The sequence below is a fragment of the Pinus tabuliformis genome, chromosome 8, assembly GCF_031772625.1.
Source record: "Pinus tabuliformis cultivar Carrire ecotype Pingquan chromosome 8, CPIR1, whole genome shotgun sequence".
In the NCBI taxonomy this organism is placed as follows: domain Eukaryota; kingdom Viridiplantae; phylum Streptophyta; class Pinopsida; order Pinales; family Pinaceae; genus Pinus; species Pinus tabuliformis.
In genome coordinates, this window is record NC_142294.1 from 1,112,084,974 (window position 1) to 1,112,105,038 (window position 20,065).

Genomic DNA, 20,065 nt, shown 5'->3' on the forward strand with positions numbered 1-20,065 from the left:
TAACCTATAAAATAAAAGAACTTGAGCATGAAACCCATGCTCCAATAATCATAATTTCTTTTCAATTTATAATTTAAAAGAATACATTTCATACTTATGAAGACCGAACCTAGTTACACATTTTTCAACACATGTAACCATAAAACTAACACACTAGCAAAATGACAAATTGCACCAGAAATAGTACCACCAGCTGAGCCATTTTATTAACTGAGAAAACAAGGTACATATAAATGAAGAAAATGAACCTGGATTTGCTACAACAAGCTAGTCAAGTCCCAAGTGAAAATGAAGCTGCCCAAGTGCTGGAAACTGCTCTCCCCAAGCCTTTGTGTTGGCCCAGTAAATTTTGCTACTGCTGGCTGGCATGTAATTGGTGTTTTGGGCCTCTAAAATGCTCAAAAAAATCGAGGAAATTAACTGGAGCCTCCTCACATGGAACCCAGAGTAACCCAGGAAAATCTCGCGGACCCAAGTGGTGGAAATGGTCCTAGAGTGAACTGCACCCTTCTCCAATAATTTATGTTAATGGTTGTTGACTATAACACTTATTTCTTCCAGGAATACCTCCCATAGAATTCTACGAAATTAACCTCGAACTCCTCTCACCAAACCCACAAAAACCCAGAAAGGGTTTGGGTTGAATCCACCGACCCTCGGTGATCCCCAACAAGTGCAAATCGCCAAATATGGCCAGAAAAAGCCCCACAATTTGATATTACAAAATTATGCCTAAATCTCCCACTGGTTAAATTCTCCCTTGAAATTTACCTCTAATCTTCGACCCTTATCTCTCCACAATTCTTCTCCCTTCTTCCCTTGTGTTGGCTAAGCCCGAAACACCTAAACGCTTCCAAACGAAGAGAATTTTGCCCCACAAATTTGTTGCTCTCTATCCCTTCAAAATTACCACAAAATTCCCGGCTCCAACTAGGAAAATCCTCCTGCAAATAACCCAAACTCCAACTTGTTGTATGTTGGACCACAATGAATAACTTGAATTGCCTCTATGCCCGAAAAATACACAGAGCCGGAAATGTTGCTATCAATGAAGCTCTATGAAATCCCAGCAATGGACTCTCTGAATTCCCAACTAGGGAGACACTCGAAGTCCTCCGAAGATGGGATGGAATCCCAGCTGGAATTCCTATGCTAAACAGTACTCTACCCTTGTGCTAAGCAACTCCAAGAGAAGATGAAGTGTTAAGTGTAATAGTCAAAAGATGATCCACAAAGTGAGTCCCTCCTTTTATATTTTCTCTCTGTTGAGAAATTTAGGGAAATCAATGTTAACAATTTCTCTACTTGATAATTGCTTGTGATATGCTTGTTCTTCTTTTACTTATGATCTTTCACTTTGTTAGCTTATTAGAGTGTTCTTTTTCATCAAGACAATTATCAAAATAAAGACAAGTGACACAAAATATAGGCTTCTCCAGCCAGGGCCAAAACCTCTCACCTCTTGAGAGAAAAACCCGATAAAATTATTCTTCTAGATCTTCAATTGATAAGTACCAAGACCATGACACTAAACCCTTGACTATAGTATCCTTCTGTTGGTACCATCCCATGACCTCCTTTTTCCTCCTAAAACATATCATTTGCCTATTCCTTTTCATCATATATCTCTTAGAATCCTTGAAAATTGATTAGTTAATAGTCTATAGTTATTAAAATGCATTGAAATTGATTTAGGAGTTTCATGTTAAAGAATTAGAAGTTTTTGGTAAAATGGTTACAGGAAGTTCCAACATCCTGTAATTAGCTCATTGTTTGACATGTGGCACACCAGCTGGGCTAAAGCGAAAGGCATGGATGAAAAGTAGAATGTCCAAGCATGGACGAATACCTATCCTACAGCAGAATCGACCCTCCTACATGCGCGGTCAACACAAGTCAAAGCATGGCACACTGGCGACAAAGGCAGCAACAGCAGAGCATTCTAATTTGATTTAGTTTTTGTTCTTTTTGAAATCAGTTTAGGATGGAAACATTTTAAAAATCTCGATGTAGTAAAAGCGGCAACAGCCATATCATGTATGTACATTCGTGTTTTTGAAATGTGTTGTAAAAAGACATATGTAAATACAGTTCAATGTAATGAACGATGGTTAATCGTTGTATCATTTTGAAACAGAGTTTTTGAACTTAATATTAAGAATCCAGTTACAGTCACGACCCTTGTCTTGTGCGTTGATTTGATAACCGGTTGAATACAGTCCAGTATACCTCTGGAACGCGGACGGGCCCTGCGTTAAACTGGTATACTGTCCTTTTCGTTTATTCGCACTTAGGGTATTACATGGTTTGCACAGTAGTTAAGATTGGTTTCTGATTTCAATAGTTAGGATTGGTTATTGACTTTCATCGAATACATATGGTTGTGTTTGTGATAATGCTTGAATAGCCCATCGCTGAGATCGTGAATCGTGTCCTGTAAGGGATTCGATCCCTGTGTTGCCTTTTAAAGCAATGTCATGAACTTCGTTTTCATTTCAAAGTCTGTTTATGATCTCTGTATATTTTTACCTTGTATAAATATTACTGAATGTTGGGTACTTGTTAAACAAGGGTTTTATGTATAATGTCTCTGTAAGGAGATTGAAGCCTTGGTTTGCAATGATACACAGTGCTTAATTTCAGTGTTTAATTTGGCGAATGAATTTAATGATCGTATTGTAATTAGGTATATTAGCAGAGTGACCTGAGTGTTTGGATGATAGGTAACATACCCCAATCTTCCGTAAAGAAGTTTTGTGACCTACATCATAACCACTTAGCTATTAATCCTTTATGTCTATATACTTTAGATGCATGCCTCTAAGCTTACGCATCCTGGTCGATAATAAATATGGTCTAGTCTAGTACCCTAGATAGAACACTACATTTTGGCGCCGTTGCCGGGGAGGCGTACTTAAAGGATTCAAACAAAAAGAAAAAAATTTCAATACACAATAATAAGCAAAAACGCAGTTAGAAATCATGTTCATTTATGCCTAGATTTAGAGACAGTCAAGGTAGATTTGTAAAAACCCCCCACCATCTAAAAACTAACCCATCATCATCAGGAGCAGACTCTCTAGGGAATACAACACCAGCTGAGGAAGTTATCCAAGCATTGGAAGAAAAACAAAAGTCAGGACAGAGACTTACTCTTATTGAAAGGCAAACTTTATTTACACATAAATCTCAGAAGAAGCACTTTCCTAGACCTTCCACACAAGGAGAAAGTAGCACAGTGACCGAACAATCTTTCTTTAATCTCCTTTTTCAAACAAGTGACACTGACACAGAGAGACCTATTAGAATGGATGAGGAAGGATCTGGATCAGTACCACGCCAAGGAGATGAAGAGGAGTCAACTTTTAAGTTTCCTATACATGAACCACAGGAAGATGATGAGATCAAAATGAAAAACATACCCCCATCCGTGCTACCAAACTTCTATGGTATGGCTTCGGAGGATCCAGACTCATTCTTGTTCGAGTTTGACATTGTGTGTCGAACATATGGCTATACAGATGATGCTCATAGGCTTAGACTATTTCCAGCGACATTAAAGGCATCAGCCTTAAGATGGTTCATGAGGCTTGGTGAGCATGCTATAGTTGATTGGGATGGCATGAGGAGAATATTTCTTAGGAAATATCAGCCTTATTGCAGATCCAAAGATTCTAAAGATGATATCTTTAGAATGAGCCAGCAAGAGGATGAAACCTTAGAGGAATATTTAGAACGGTTTGTCTATAACTTACAAAAATCTAAACACCGAACTATGCCTCTTGATCTGATCTGCACAATATTCTTGAAAGGTATCCGAGAGGAATACATGGATGACCTCAACTTGATGGGCAAAGGTGACATTTCTGCCTTACCCTTTGAAGAAATCGCTGAGTTGTGCGAAAAGTATTCAAGGAGTAAAGCTAAAATGGGAAAGAGAACCCTGTCATCCAAAGTCACAAAATCTGCCTCTGCAAGTGTCACAAGGGCTGAAATAGGGAATCTTTTAGAAGAGTTTAAAACAGATCTGTTAAGCACCCTAGGGAACCAAATTGACACTTTAAAAGCCAAGAAGAAACAAGAAGATGAAGATCACATAATGGCTATCTTCTGCCCAAAATGCCGGAAGAAACATGCATTAAAAGACTGCCCTCTAGAAAACATCCAAGTTTGTGCTTTCTGTACTGAACATCATGATATGTTTAACTGTCCTAAAGTTAAGGTTTTGCAGAACTGTAATATGGCAGCCAATGCAAAGATGGAAAACGTGTATTACATGGGTGCAAAGAGACCATGGCAGCCAAGGCCAGCACTTCAAGGTATGTTTCCAAGTCAAAATTTGCAATTTCCTATGAATGATCAAATGTATGCACAAAACTCATGGAATGTACCCATGCCATGGCAACACCAAAACCAGTCACAACACCAATGGAGACCGTCTCAACAGTACTCCCAATCTTATCATACATACCCTCAATCATACCCACCATACTCACAATCATATCAGCAATACCAACAGCCATATTCATCACATTCTCAACCATATCAGCAGTATCCTCAGCAAGTTGTTTATCAGCCCCAACCTCCTCAACAAGCACTGCCTGCTCCTCCACCAATAAATCCACCACAACTGCAATTTCCAGCTAACTCACAACCTCCCAGACCCACTCAAACTGTCCCAAATCCAAATAATAGAGCAGAGAGGCCAGCGTACAATGTAGAAAAGGGAACCTCATATTCCACACTGCCTTTGCAAAATATTAACTTGAGGTCTGGTAGGGTACTCCACAAAGATTCTCCAATAACAGATAAGCAAGAAGAAAACACAGAAAATGAAAATGAAATGACAAATCAAAGAAAACCAAACAATGATACCGAAGACAAACAGATGCAACCACTGCATCCACCTTTTCCAGACCGATTGGTCCAAATAAAACCTCCACTGTCTATACCACAGTTTGATGTCTTAGATGAACTCAAGAATGTCTACATAAAAATTCCACTGCTGCAAGCTATAAAAGACATTCCTATCTATACCAAAGCCATCAAAGACATGTGCCTCAAGAAGCCTGCTAGAAAAAGGATTGATCCTCAAACCATTCATGTTTTAGGAAATTTAGCAGGCCTTATGACCAATACCATCTCCATGGAGAAGTATGTTGATCCTGGCATCCCCAGAGTAACCACCATCATCAACAACATACGGATTCCAAACACTTTGATAGATCTCGGGGCCGCAATCAATGTCATGACTCTTGAAACCATGAGAACACTCCAGCTCATAAATTTGCAACATACAACGATTGTTCTAGAACTAGCTGATAGGTCTAAAGTGATTCCTGAGGGGATCTTGGAGGACATCATTGTCTCATTGGACTCTTGGGAGTATCCAGTGGATTTCTTAGTCCTTCAACCCAAATCCAATTTAGGAGGACACCCTATCATCCTTGGTAGACCATGGTTAGCGACTGCTGATGCATTTATAGGATGTCGATCGGGCAACATGATCATTTCAAGGGGGACCGAAAGAAAACAACTCACCCTTTATCCATCGGCACAATCACCAGCAGTAACACACAATTTGTGGCTTGATGATAAATTTAATGATAAAGAAGAAGTACAATCTGTTTTTAGCATTGACCAAATCTATGATTTCCAAGAACAAGACAATAATGATTTGGTAGAATTATTCCTTTCTCAACCTGATATGTCCGAAAATTTGAGAAATGAACAATATCATGCTGCAGATGTACTTCTGGCCCAAAACTTTCAGGAAACATGCACCATCCAATCTTTGCAAACCACGTTCCACGACATTTTTCCAGTTCAATCCATCACCAACACACAGAGTCAGATCATAGAGATTAGTCCAGGGAAAACTCTGAACATAGGCAATCACCTAGACTCATCTCAGCAAGAGAAATTGATTAGACTCTTGAGAAAATACCAAAAAGCCTTCGCTTGGGACTACACCGATATGCATGGGATTCACCCCGACACATGCACTCACCATATCTATACAGATAGCACCATTAAACCAGTGAGGCAACCACAGAGAAGAATGAACCCCATGCTCCAAGATATTGTCAGGGAGGAATTGCAAAAACTTTTGAGAGTTAATTTTATATATCCTATTTCTGACAGTCAGTGGGTATCCCCATTGGTTATAGTGCCCAAGAAAAATGGTAAGTGGCGCATTTGTGTTGATTACAGGCAGCTGAACAAAGCAACGCTCAAAGATTATTTCCCACTACCATTTATTGACCAAGTGTTAGACACCCTAGCTGGCAAATCATCATTTTCTTTTCTTGATGGTTTCAGTGGCTACAACCAGATCAGGATCGCCTCAGAAGACCAGGACAAAACCACATTCACCTGTCCTTGGGGCACTTATGCTTACAATGTTTTGCCATTTGGACTTTGCAACGCTCTAGCTACATTTCAGAGAGCTGTGCTAGCTATTTTCGCTGATTTAATTCATGATTGCGTTGAAGTTTACATGGATGATTTTTCAGTATATGGCAATTCGTTTGAACATGCATTAGACAGGCTTGAGAGAGTTTTGAAAAGATGTATTCAAGCTAACCTGTCCCTCAGCAATGAAAAGTGCTTTATGATGTTAAACGAAGGGATAGTGTTAGGCCACTATATTTCTTTTCAAGGCATCAATGTTGACCCAGCAAAGATCCAGATCATTGCTGATTTGCCAATTCCACAGAATCAGAGAGAGGTAAGAAGTTTCCTTGGGTATGCAAGTTACTACAGAAGATTCATTGAACATTTTAGTAAAATAGCTTTACCTTTGTTTAAACTTCTAACCAAAGATGTACTTTTCAACTGGAATGAGAACTGTCAACAAGCATTTGAACAACTCAAAAAGAAGCTATCAACCACACCAGTCTTGAGAGGGCCTAATTGGAGCCTACCATTTCATATCTTCACGGATGCATCTGACACTGCAGTGGGTGCATCCTTAGGCCAAAAAGAGGAATCTTGTACTTATGCCATTTATTTCATTAGCAAAAATCTAACACCTGCAGAGTTAAACTACACAGTTACAGAAAAGGAAACACTTGCCATCATTTATGCTGTGAATAAATTCCGACATTATATAACTGGTTATGAGGTCTTTGTACATACTGATCATTCTGCCATTCGACATTTAATGAATAAACCAATAACTAGTGGCAGAGTTACCAGATGGTTATTATTGTTACAGGAATTTAACATCACAGTGTTAGATAGACTAGGCAAAGAGAACCAGGTGGCAGATTTTCTTTCTAGACTACAAAATCCAGATGAGATTGTTCCAGTTGAAGATTCTTTTCCAGATGAAAACTTATTTGCAATTTCCATAGTAACTCCTTGGTATGCTGATTTGGCCAATTATTTGTCTACAGGAAGGACACCTCCACACTTTACTGCAAAGGAAAGGAAGAGACTAGTCAAACAAAGTGCTAGATATTCATGGCTTAATGGCAATTTATTTTACACTGGTTATGATATGATCATTAGAAGATGTGTAAGAAATGATGAGGTAATTGATATTTTAAAATCTTGCCATGATGAACCGTGTGGTGGGCATTTTGCAGCTAAGCGGACAGCATTCAAAGTTTTTACTCTTGGATACTACTGGCCATCCATTTTCAAGGATGCCAAGAAGTATGTAAAGAGTTGTGACAGCTGCCAAAGAATGGGCAGGCCCACAGCTACCGATGAGATGCCCCTTCAGCCCCAAGTTCACTTAGAGCCATTTGACAAATGGGCTCTAGACTTTATAGGACCCATTAACCCAACCTCCAATGGTAAAAAGTACATCTTAGTATGTACTGATTACGTCACAAAGTGGGCTGAAGCAAAAGCACTGGTTAGAGCCACCGAACAAACAGTAGTAAATTTCCTTTTTGAAGAGATTTTTGTGAGGTATGGAGTGCCAAGGGAAATTGTGACTGATCAAGGTACTCAATTCACCTCAAAGCTAGTGAAGGACATCACAGACAAATACCAAATCAAGCATAGGAAAAGTACCCCTTACCATCCACAGGCCAATGGGCAGGTGGAATCCACAAACAAAACTTTGGAGGGGATCATTACTAAAACTGTGGCAATGAACAGGAAGAATTGGGAAGAGAAGCTCAAAGATGCACTCTGGGCTTACAGAATTACGTGGAAAGATACTACCGGATTTACACCATATCAATTGGTGTACGACAAAGAGGTAATGCTTCCTATTGAGTTTCAAATACATACTTTTAAACTGGTTGCAGATTTGCAAATTGACTTGGACCAAGCACAAAAAGAAAGAATTCAGCAGTTGAACCAGCTGGATGAAATGAGGCAGCAAGCAGAGGAGACCACAATCCTCATGCAAAAACAAAGGAAGCAGTGGCATGATGCACATATTAAGAAGAAGCAGTTCAAGGAAGGTGACTGGGCTTTACTTTTTGACTCAAAATTCAGAGATCATAAAGCCAAGTTCACCACCCATTGGATGGGCCCATATGAAATTATTCAGGCTTACGACAATGGTTCAGTCAAGCTCAAAACTATTGATGGGGAAGGTCACTCCTTTATTGTCAATGGTCATCGCCTGAAACTATACACCAAGCCCATCAGCAAGCAAGATTTTCTCCATACAGTATCTCAGCAAAGAGAGGTTGAGGTATTGCAGCCCTCAGCTGCAGTATCACTGCCTTAGTTCATTTCCTTTCAATTTCAGAGTCAAAAAAGAAATAAAAAAAAAAATAATAATATAAAACAAAAACTAAAAAAATATATATAAAAAAAAAATTAAAAAAAAATATATACATATAAAAATAATGGGTTAGATGTGAAAACCAGCCTCTGGCACACTCTAACCCCGAATTCCTACTTGAAAACCAATTCGTTGGCGGGTATGAATTCTCTTTCTTTTGATCACTGTTTGATTTATCAACTGAATCATGACTTGAGGACAAGTCAAAATTTTAGTCGGAGAGAGAGGCATCAGCATTTTGTTCTTTTATCTCTCCATTGTAAATTCTTAAAGATTTCTTATCCTATCTCTTCACTGTAAATTTCCAAAGCAGCTTGTTCCAGCATTCCAGACTTCAATAAATAAGCTGTTTTGTCATTGTTTTATCTCAGAGGGACCTGGTTATAAACATTATGCAGGGGGACCTGTTCTGTCCAGACGACTATGCTACCAACATCAGCAGTAATGGGACCTGTTTAAGACACCTAGAAGGGACCTGTTAAGGAGATTGACACCCAGGGCTACTTCAACAGAGTTTCATCAAGTTTCTACAAGGATTTGGGCACTAAGATTCCATCAAATGCCCAAGTTCAATGAACCTGTATACATATAAGGAGCTGTATGAGCATCTTCAATCTTTCTCAAGGGACCTGTTACAACAATCAAATCTTTCACAAGGGACCTGTTGCATTCAATCTTTCTCAGGAGACCTGTTACAACAAGCAAAAGAACAGTAAAAAAGGGACTAGTCCTACTCAGCATGTCAATACAACAACAACCAACAAAAGAATAATATGTTTCTTATTCTTAACATTTAATTTCTTAGATTAATTTTTAATGTAAATTTGATGACTGTGACTGTTATGATCGATTTCAAGGACACCTACATTTTCCATCATTCCTTATCCCACCGATTCTTATCATTTTTTCATACTTCAACCTATTCATACCTCTGAACCCATTACCAACACATCAACCTTGTCATGCTAAATGCATCCTACAGCCATACCAACATCCTCCATTTGACCGAATGCTAACCGAAACAGGACACATGGTGGATTGTGTTTTTAAATAAAAAGGGAAAGAAACAAATGTAAAGCGGCCTATTCATTGTATTCCACACGGCCAAATTATGACTCCACCACCCGACGTAGCTAAATGATTTAAAGGACTCCCCGAAATCATAACCAGTATTGCATATACGCCTTCAGCGCTCTTATGGTGACATCTATACAAGCGGTACAGCACTCCTCTATTCTAAAAAAAATGAATACGCTATGAAGTAAGTACAGCTGGGTATCCCACCATCATTTTCGGTTATCTTATGTTGGCATTTGATTTCCCGTGACTTCCACAGTAAGAATCGGAAGCAATGAGCGCCGAAGGAAATATTATCATATGGTTTTGACAAGAACCAGAAGCAGTGAGCGCCGAAAGAAATATTACCATTTGGGTTCGACTTACACAGTGAGGATTGGAAGCAGTGAGCGCCGAAAGAGGAAAATATAACCACTCTGTTTTGACTCCCACCACAGTCATAAGACAGTCGACCGACCGAGCATCATACTGAAGATTAAGGGAGCGACACACCAGGTAACAAATTGAAATTTCTTTGTTAAAACTGCAAGACATAAACAGAGAAGGGTTAGAGCACGACCCTCTGCCACTATGACTAATAGGGTCGAGCCGAGTGTGTTCGACAGTTCTCAATATCATGAGGATTGCATTGCAATTCTTAGAGAGATACAGTGGTTACCATTTTTAAAAAAATTTCATGGAAGTAATGAAGAGGTTACTAAACAATTTGCTTTCACCTTCAATGGAGAAAAAGCCCTGATAGGTAACTTCTCATTCAGGGTTTCAGAGGATACTATAGCTCAGTCAATAGGGATTAGTCCAGAAGGGGAGAAGTACTTTAAAACAAAGCAATTTAAAGAGAAATCGTGGACACAGTTTATGTCTAGATCCAGAGTCTCATCAGTTAACTGGAAGAAAGGTGTTCCAAGAAGTTGGTTGATGCATCCCTGGGATGAGATGGTCTATATCCTTCAAAAATTCATAACCTGCGAAGGCCGTTACAGTATTGTCTATCTATACCATATTAAGTTACTGCTGCACTTGAAGAGACAATGTGTTATCAGTCTACCATATTTTCTATTACAAAGCTTAACCAAGATGTCCAAGACCATCCAGAAGCAGAAGGGAAATGAAGACAAGAGCCTATATCACTTTGGCTTAATTAAAATTCTTATTGAGCATGAATTGCAGAGAAGAGGGAAACCGTGGAAAGAATTCCTAGCTGCTAATCAAATTAGAGATGAGGAAGACAAAGAAGAAGTGCAGGAGGACTCAGGGTTCATGAAGGATATTGATGAAGAAATCCCAGTATCCAAAGCCAGCAAGGCACCTCTACCTGTGGGCAGCATAAGGACTAGGAACATGAGAAAGGAAGATGCTAAGAGGGCAGAACAAGATAAAATTTTCACCACTTACTCACGAAGAACAAGGAGGACACCAAAAGCCCAGTTACAAGAAGACCAGCTTGAATCCAATGCACCTGCACACATGGATGTTGAGAGTGGTGACCACTCACTACCAGGGCCAGGAGTTGATATAGAGGTAGAAAGCAATAACAGGCAGGAAAAATGTTCACCACCTCCCATTAAGAGACAGAAGAAATTGGAAAAACAAATTGAAGAATTAAAGGAAGAGCTCATGGAGGCTAATATGCTAGAAAAAGTTATCAAGAGAGAAAATGAGATGCTCCGAGCGCAGAGTAAAGAAACTCAAAAGAAGAATGAAAAGTTAAGGGAGAGAATCAGTGAACTGGAGGCTGAGCAAACGGAGATTTCTAACTAGGCCACTAAGTGGTACAATCAGAAGACCCTCAAAGAAAAATACAAAAGATTGAAGCAGGAGCTCAAGGGTCAGAAAGATACCCAGGTGAAAAAGAATGTGGACACATTACTAAAGGCAGCAGAGATCCAGGCAGGGACAGAGTTCAAGGGAAGTACTTCGGGGTTAGCATGAGGACATGCTAAGTCCTTAAGTCGGGGAGAGATGTTGGTACCATCCCATGACCTCCTTTTTCCTCCTAAAACATATCATTTGCCTATTCCTTTTCATCATATATCTCTTAGAATCCTTGAAAATTGATTAGTTAATAGTCTATAGTTATTAAAATGCATTGAAATTGATTTAGGAGTTTCATGTTAAAGAATTAGAAGTTTTTGGTAAAATGGTTACAGGAAGTTCCAACATCCTGTAATTAGCTCATTGTTTGACATGTGGCACACCAGCTGGGCTAGAGCGAAAGGCATGGATGAAAAGTAGAATGTCCAAGCATGGACGAATACCTATCCTACAGCAGAATCGACCCTCCTACATGCGCGGTCAACACAGGTCAAAGCATGGCACACTGGCGACAAAGGCAGCAACAGCAGAGCATTCTAATTTGATTTAGTTTTTGTTCTTTTTGAAATCAGTTTAGGATGGAAACATTTTAAAAATCTCGATGTAGTAAAAGCGGCAACATCCATATCATGTATGTACATTCGTGTTTTTGAAATGTGTTGTAAAAAGACATATGTAAATACAGTTCAATGTAATGAACGATGGTTAATCGTTGTATCACTTTGAAACAGAGTTTTTGAACTTAATATTAAGAATCCAGTTACAGTCACGACCCTTGTCTTGTGCGTTGATTTGATAACCGGTTGAATACAGTCCAGTATACCTTTGAAACGCGGACGGGCCCTGCGTTAAACTGGTATACTGTCCTTTTCGTTTATTCGCACTTAGGGTATTACATGGTTTGCACAGTAGTTAAGATTGGTTTCCGATTTCAATAGTTAGGATTGGTTATTGACTTTCATCGAATACATATGGTTGTGTTTGTGATAATGCTTGAATAGCCCATCGCTGAGATCGTGAATCGTGTCCTGTAAGGGATTCGATCCCTGTGTTGCCTTTTAAAGCAATGTCATGAACTTCGTTTTCATTTCAAAGTCTGTTTATGATCTCTGTATATTTTTACCTTGTATAAATATTAGTGAATGCTGGGTACTTGTTAAACAAGGGTTTTATGTATAATGTCTCTGTAAGGAGATTGAAGCCTTGGTTTGCAATGATACACAGTGCTTAATTTCAGTGTTTAATTTGGCGAATGAATTTAATGATCGTATTGTAATTAGGTATATTAGCAGAGTGACCTGAGTGTTTGGATGATAGGTAACATACCCTAACCTTCCGTAAAAAAGTTCTGTGACCTACATCATAACCACTTAGCTATTAATCCTTTATGTCTATATACTTTAGACGCATGCCTCTAAGCTTACGCATCCTGGTCGATAATAAATATGGTCTAGTCTAGTACCCTAGATAGAACACTACACCTTCCAAGAAACTTGTCACCCACCTTGATCTACTTCTCCCTTCCCTTGTCTTTCCTCCTAGAGAAACTCGATCTCTATCTCGTTGTACTGTACCTTCACTACTTCCCTAGAGAATCTCGGTCTCTAGTTCTTCCAGAGAGAACCTCGACCTCTACTTTGATTACTTAGTAGAGTTTCTCTCTTGTTGCCCCAGAAGAATTTGTTGCCCAAACTTCATACTTCCCAGAAGAATCTGTTACCCAAACTTCACACTGCCGAGAAGATTCTACTGCCTGGACTTTGCACTTTCCCAAAAGATCTTGCTGCCCAAACTTCACACTTCCCAGAAGAATCTTCGTTGTACCTAGTAGATGATGACCCAAAAGAATCTTCGTCCTACCCTTTTGTTGCTTCTTCTTCATCCTCCTTTTAGTCCTCTTTCTTCTGCCTTCTACTTCGCACTTTTCCAGTGAATGCTTGTACAAATTGTGTGTCTCCAAATGAGGCCAAGTAGGGCTATATATACCCTTCTTCGTTGCCCTTTAGGCCGACTTGACAACTGGAGTTTAGGCCGACTTCATCTTGCAACTTCCTCATAGTTTGTAGGCCGACTTGAAGCGGTTTTGGTGACAAGTTCTTGGAGGATACTTTACATACACAATATTGACCTTTTGCCAAGTGTAACATGACTTCATTTACATGACAATGACTCTTTTATGACTAGTTGAATAAACCCTAAAGACTCTTAATGGGAGTCTTGACTCAAAAACAAAATCCCTTGCTCATGACATTCATGAAGCAAGTCAATATAGTAATTTCATTTTTCTTATTTACATCTCTTTACATAAAATCATAATTACATGTCATTATGAAGACCGAACCTAGTTACACTTTTTCAACACTCTCTATCCTTCTAGACTCCCTTTAATATTATTTTATTGGTGAGGTTCATTTTCCACTTAGCTACTTTTTCCACCATTTTAATAAAATAATAATTTGTCGTCAATCTGCAATAAAATAATACTTGCCACTTTTCTCCAAAATACTAGTTGCCCCTTTTAATTAATATTACCCAAATTGGGCAAAATTCCCATGCTCACAAAATTGGGGATATTACAGTTATGACAACAAATAGGGTCCTATAACAAAAGGTTCACTATTTGAATTCTCCCATTGCTTTTTCTACATGTCAAACACAAGACCACCTCATCAAAGACTACCCTCATTGTAAAACCCCTTAGTGTTGTTCCCAAGGTGTAGGTGTTTCAGCCTTCACCATCCCTATTGATAAGGTTGCTTTGTTAGTTGGCTTTGGCCAAGTGGCTAAGAAGGATGGCCCATAGGCAAAGGATGGTAGGCATTTAATTCATCAATCTCAGATCTTTGGTGTTGGATTTGGTGTGGGTGTGGTACAAAAGTCTACCACAGGTACAAAAGGCCTTGTCTTGCAACCAAATTCGAATACTATTTCCAAACGACCTCCAGATGGTTCCTAGAGATAGAGCACTATCCCGATTTCTTCAATAGTTGCTAGTGATCAAGTGCAAGGTATGGGAACTAATGATGTTTGGCAGGTAATGTCCAACAAGCAAAAAGGAGGCTCATCTCCCACTTGCTTGGACAAGCCTAGTAAAGTAGTGAATCCCACTCCAAGTGTGAATTCATTCAAAGAAGTCGTTTCCTTTTCTCGAGACAATGGTGCTCCTTCTCTAGGGGAATATGGTATTAAGCAACATATTCAACACTCTAGGCAACCCTCTCTTCTTACAATGAATCTCTCACTCGTTTCTTAAAAAGTAGAAAGTAGATAATCCTAGATCACAAGTAGATTGGTCATGGAATGCTTCAAAAAGTTAAATTGGATGTAGCGTTTTTGCGGGAGGTCAAGTCTACTAGATTTGACCTTCGAAACCACATGACTTATGCGTTGAATGGTTTCTTTTAAACTATAGATTATTCATAGGGGGATAATGCTGGCTATTTCCCCATATTTGCAAAGTTTTGTTACAACTATGTTTGTGATCCTTACAAGGAATGCATGTGGATTATTTTGTTGATTCAATAGAGATTGTTGGGATTTAGTTCAATCTATGCTCCCAATATTAGCTCAGGTTAGTTGAATATTTGGGAGTGGATGGCTTCTTCCTTATCAAATGTAGAATGGATTGTTGGTGGAGATTTCAATATGGGAGAATGGAAGGGTGATTGGGTTGGTGGTACGAGAATAGTTGTTATTGGATCTGAAAAACATGCTTGGGTGAGATGTAAGGTTGCTCTTTAGCATTTTGATCCTAACTGGGGAAAAGGGGCTTGATTACGGTGATTGGTTCTCATGGTCCAATTTTAGGCAAGAGAAGGATAAGATGAGACAACATTAGATGTATTTTTCAAAAAAAAAAATGAATATTACTAAAAGCATGTTCGGTGCTCATGGCCTCCAACAGTGCTAGTCATTGGAATAACCCAAAAACACCTTGGGGTGAGCAAATTTACAAATTTTGAGATACAAAGGAAGCTAAGACGAGCAGCATTTCTTCCTAACTTTCCCTACCCTTAATAACATGAGACATAACTTTTCCCAATCTCATAGTCCTTTTACACTCTAGTTCCTCTTAGCTTATCAAAACCATAATGAGCTTCATGTAATTCCTTTTATTTGTCCAATAGACATTGTTCGTCTTAGGTGAAAATAAACATCATCATCATCATCATCATTATTTAATGTTGAGATGCATAGTCTATTGACTTAGAACGGTAGACCTAGATATCTAATGGACTGATAAAGTTCATTATGAAATATTGGTTTACATGGGTGTTAGACCAATTATACTTGAAATAATATGAAGCTTAAACATTTATTTCATCACCTCTTGAACACAAAATATTGACCACAAAATGTCATCCATCAGCATGAACATCAAATGAGCTCGGCATGTTTCAACAACCTTATAAAGGATATTTCCTCCTATTTCTAATATCTACTTGAATCCACTATCACAATTAGCAGCTAACAGAATTATCTCTAGTCATGTGATATTGTAATTCATATAGCAACAAAGATATCAAGCGAAAAGTATATTGGAAAACAACTCGAGCCTTGAAAAGCGAAATTGCTTCATCTGTTACCAATGCAATGTTGTTGTTAACCAAGACATGTTAAATTTAAAATGTTTCTCATGCCCTATGTCACAAAGCTACATATATTTGGTAGTGCCTTTGTGTCAAACCATTCCGCAGTTCATATAAATTGTGACAATCATATTTCATGCATATGATAAGATAAAGCATTTTCCCTTAAGAGGAATTGTAGATTGTTTACCACATTTTGATGTAGTTGTTTTATTTTGCATTGTGAAGAATAGGAACACATTATTTTGGCATCAAGGATCCCTTGGGAGGTAAACAATCAAATACAAAAATTGATCCTATCCAATTTTGAATTGTAATTATAGGTGTCATTTGATGTCTCTAGGGTTTCAGGCATTAAAAAATTCTAGAATTATTTGCTTCATATAATTCTTACTCTTTAATCATTTTCATTCTTATAGCATGAACTAGAGACTACTAAGAAAAAATATTGCATTGTGTATGCAAGTGGTATGCCCTATATTACCTCCATTATTATTTATCAATTGAATACTCATTCACAACCAAAGAAAACTATTATACATTATCAAAAAGAGATACTCTATGGTATTCAAAACAAATACTTACATAAAGGATCTCCAAGGAGCTTCTCATTATTTGTCCCACAATCAATCATCACAGGAAGCACCTAGAAATGAGTGAATGTAAGAAATACTACTCATGCATGCATATTATAGACGTGTTCAACAAATTTATAGAGAAAAATAAACAAAGAAAGTCAAACTATTATAGGCCTATATCATAAAATTTAAACATTGTACAAATGGATAAAAGAGGGTGTTGGTTGAATCGTATTTTGGCATGAGATTGTGAATCACTGAAAATAGTCCAAGAAAAGGTGGCAAATCTTCATTATTCCCAAAATAACAACACCAAGAGATTCCAATGGAGATAAAAATACTTAAAAGAAATTACCATGTTACTATAATAAGCTTCCCATAAAACAAAGAAAAAATGATAAGGTAAACCTTTAGAGTTCTAGATTTTAAGCCATACTCTCAACATATTAGAACCATGAGCATTGTTCACTAACAAAACATTAAGAATGATCTGTTGACATTCTCATATTTGACAATGTTACAACAATAACCAATCTCATTAAACAAAAGCACACAATTGTCCACATATCATCAAATATTTCTCCATTTCTTTTGAACATCAACTTCAACTAAGAAGACAAATAGTTCAACAAAAAGATCAAACACTTTCCAAAATATTAACAAGAAAGATTGTTAAACCAAACAAAAAGTCCCATGATATATATATATAAGAGACTTAAAGATAGCCCCAATAGTTAGCTTGAGCAATTGAACCATCCATCCAAGGCATGTTGCTTACAGGGACACCAAAGGTCACAAGTTTAAATCTAGTCATGTCCCTTTGGGTTAGCAGCGACCACTGTGTTTGGTGGTCAAACAACCCTCCATCTAGATATTATGAGGAAAAAGAGGGAATCTCACAAGGTTTTCGTTGGAAAAAAATATGCTTAAATATATCTACTATATAGATGGATACATCAAAGACGTACAAAAGAATAATCAAATAATGATTGCAAGGAAGTTCATGTTAATTAATCACAATCAAAAGGCCAATTGTATACATTTCAAAATAACCTAGTTACCACACAAACTAGCACCTTTAACTTAAAGTCCCAGAGATAAATGCCAGTCTTGTGAAACTCAAGAGGTTGGCCACTATCACCTCATCAACTCTTCTCTCACTTCAGATCAAGTGGAAACCTAATCCAAGGGGGCTATCCCAAAAGGTTGACTAGGCTTCCTTTGAGTCGTAGGAGGGAGTAAAGAAAAGCTAGCAACATTGCAGGTGGAGGGTGATAAATTAAGAAGGGCTTGGGTGATGAGTGAAAGGAAGATCACTGCCTCATCTAGAGGGAAAATCGAGGGTTTTTAGGCAGCCATTTCACACATTCTAAACACTTAGACTTGGTTGAACAATAGATTTTGGTGGTTAGGATCCTACAAAATAAGTGAGGGTGAAGGTCACTTAAGATGTCTTCTCAAAACTAATTTAAATCAGCCCCATATCCCAAGATTGTATACATACACACCTAATACTTAAATATAACATGTGAAATATTGTGATCTTGATGGTAGATGACTAGAGACTATAGCAATAGACTTAACTATATCACTATAAGCTCCCACGATGTAGCAAGACAGTCCCCATTGTGGGTTTTCCCAGGGTAAAATTATCTCCTATCTATTGTGCACTGTGATCTCTATTTTCTTGAACTTGAATGGCTAAATTGTTAAATTATAATTGCTTGATGAAGAATAAAGAAATGCTCAAAAGAACAATAACACCTTCACAAGTAATTATGAAGATCAAAAATTCAACTTGCAATCGAATTTCAGCATGGTTTCAGAGCTAGGTTGAAGGAAGTTGAAGAGCAGTCTTAAAGAAATGACATCCTAGTTACGTATCGAAAATGTGATCCAAGTTCCCTGTGGTATAAGAAGCAAGAGAAAGTTTTTTTTTGTGTTACCTCTGTGACATCCGAACTCTCTTATCCTAAGATTCGAATCAAAGATGACCAAGTTGAGCCTATTGCATTTACAATGATTAATTTGAAAGAAGCCATCCGAGTTACATTGTCGAAGACAATGGGCCGAAGGTCTGTCATAATAGGAAAAGGGCTGAAGCATAAGTTTGTTGATACAATAGGCTGAGAAGCCTATTCTAGGTGCAGATCTGAGGCCCAATCAACCTTAGGTGGATGCGAAGAGGAGACAAGTTCGTGAGTGTAATGTCCCTTCCGAAATTAAATTGTTACAGGTTTATCTATTCTACAATTTTGACAATTTTGGAGGCTGTGGGACCCATGTGATTTTTGGAAAAGACTTAGGAAGGAAAAAAGGGGCTGAAATGTTTGTTGGCATAGCGTGGGGCCACCCACATGAGGAAATGTGCACCACCTTAGAGGGAAGTTCGAATGACTAAGGAGGGAAAGTCGAATTGCTAGTTGGAGGGGGGCCAAATGGGGAAAGAGGCCCACGAATTATAAATATAGGAGGCTTAGCCTCATTTGGCATCTTTGGACATATTGAATTCAACCTTAGTTGCACGAGCTACTTAGTTGGGTCACTCGTTATTTAGCACGAGCTCTCCAAGCGGAGAACCCACCCACTTCAGTGGACCACAAGTGCCACCCTAGTGAGGTTTCTTTCTATCATTTCGGGAGATTTGAGGTGGGTATTCAGTGTACTCCACTCAACTATCATTCAACCAGTGCGTACTTCAGGAGAACACAGTAGAGGAACACGTAGTAGCTATTTTGTGACCCTTCGGGGGATCAATTGCCGGAGGAATTTTGGTGAAGGAAATATAGGGGAACACTAACCTTTGGGAGGATTTTGGGAGCTGGAGATTGTTTTTTGAGAGCAGTGTGATTGACAACACTCAGGGTCTGCGCAGGAGCTTGTCACTGGGCACATGTGGGAAATTTGTGGGTCAGCTTGTGGAGCGAGTAATTGCTGGGAGAGATAAGGGGAAGTTCGAGGAAGATTATCTCTGCCATTTTGGTGTGTTTTGGAGGGATTATTCTGGAATCACAGGCAGGCCGTACATTTCAGAAGTTGGAGGAGAACATAGCTCTTGGGAGGCTGAATTCCCGGGGTCAAAACTAGGCCAAACCCTTTCTGGGTTTTGGTGAGTTTTGGATGAGGAGCTTGGGGCTAATTTTGCAGAATTTTCTGGGCGGATCTGAGGGGTCAAACAAGGTTCCCAACTCAACCAGCAGCTAGGGGAAATTTGGGCCGAAATTCCGAGGTCAACATTTGGCCAATTCCTT

The 20,065-nt window shown here is 38.6% G+C and overlaps 1 protein-coding gene across 1 annotated transcript in view; it reads right to left on the reverse strand.

Moving 5' to 3' along the window:
• LOC149239239 (NAD-dependent malic enzyme, mitochondrial-like) overlaps positions 1-20,065 on the reverse strand; it is a 458,929-nt gene that overhangs the window by 255,670 nt on the left and 183,194 nt on the right. The window contains exon 6 of the mRNA XM_089373356.1: positions 16,822-16,882. Within this exon, the coding sequence (XP_089229482.1) occupies positions 16,822-16,882 (61 nt within the window). The remainder of the gene's footprint in view (positions 1-16,821; positions 16,883-20,065) is intronic.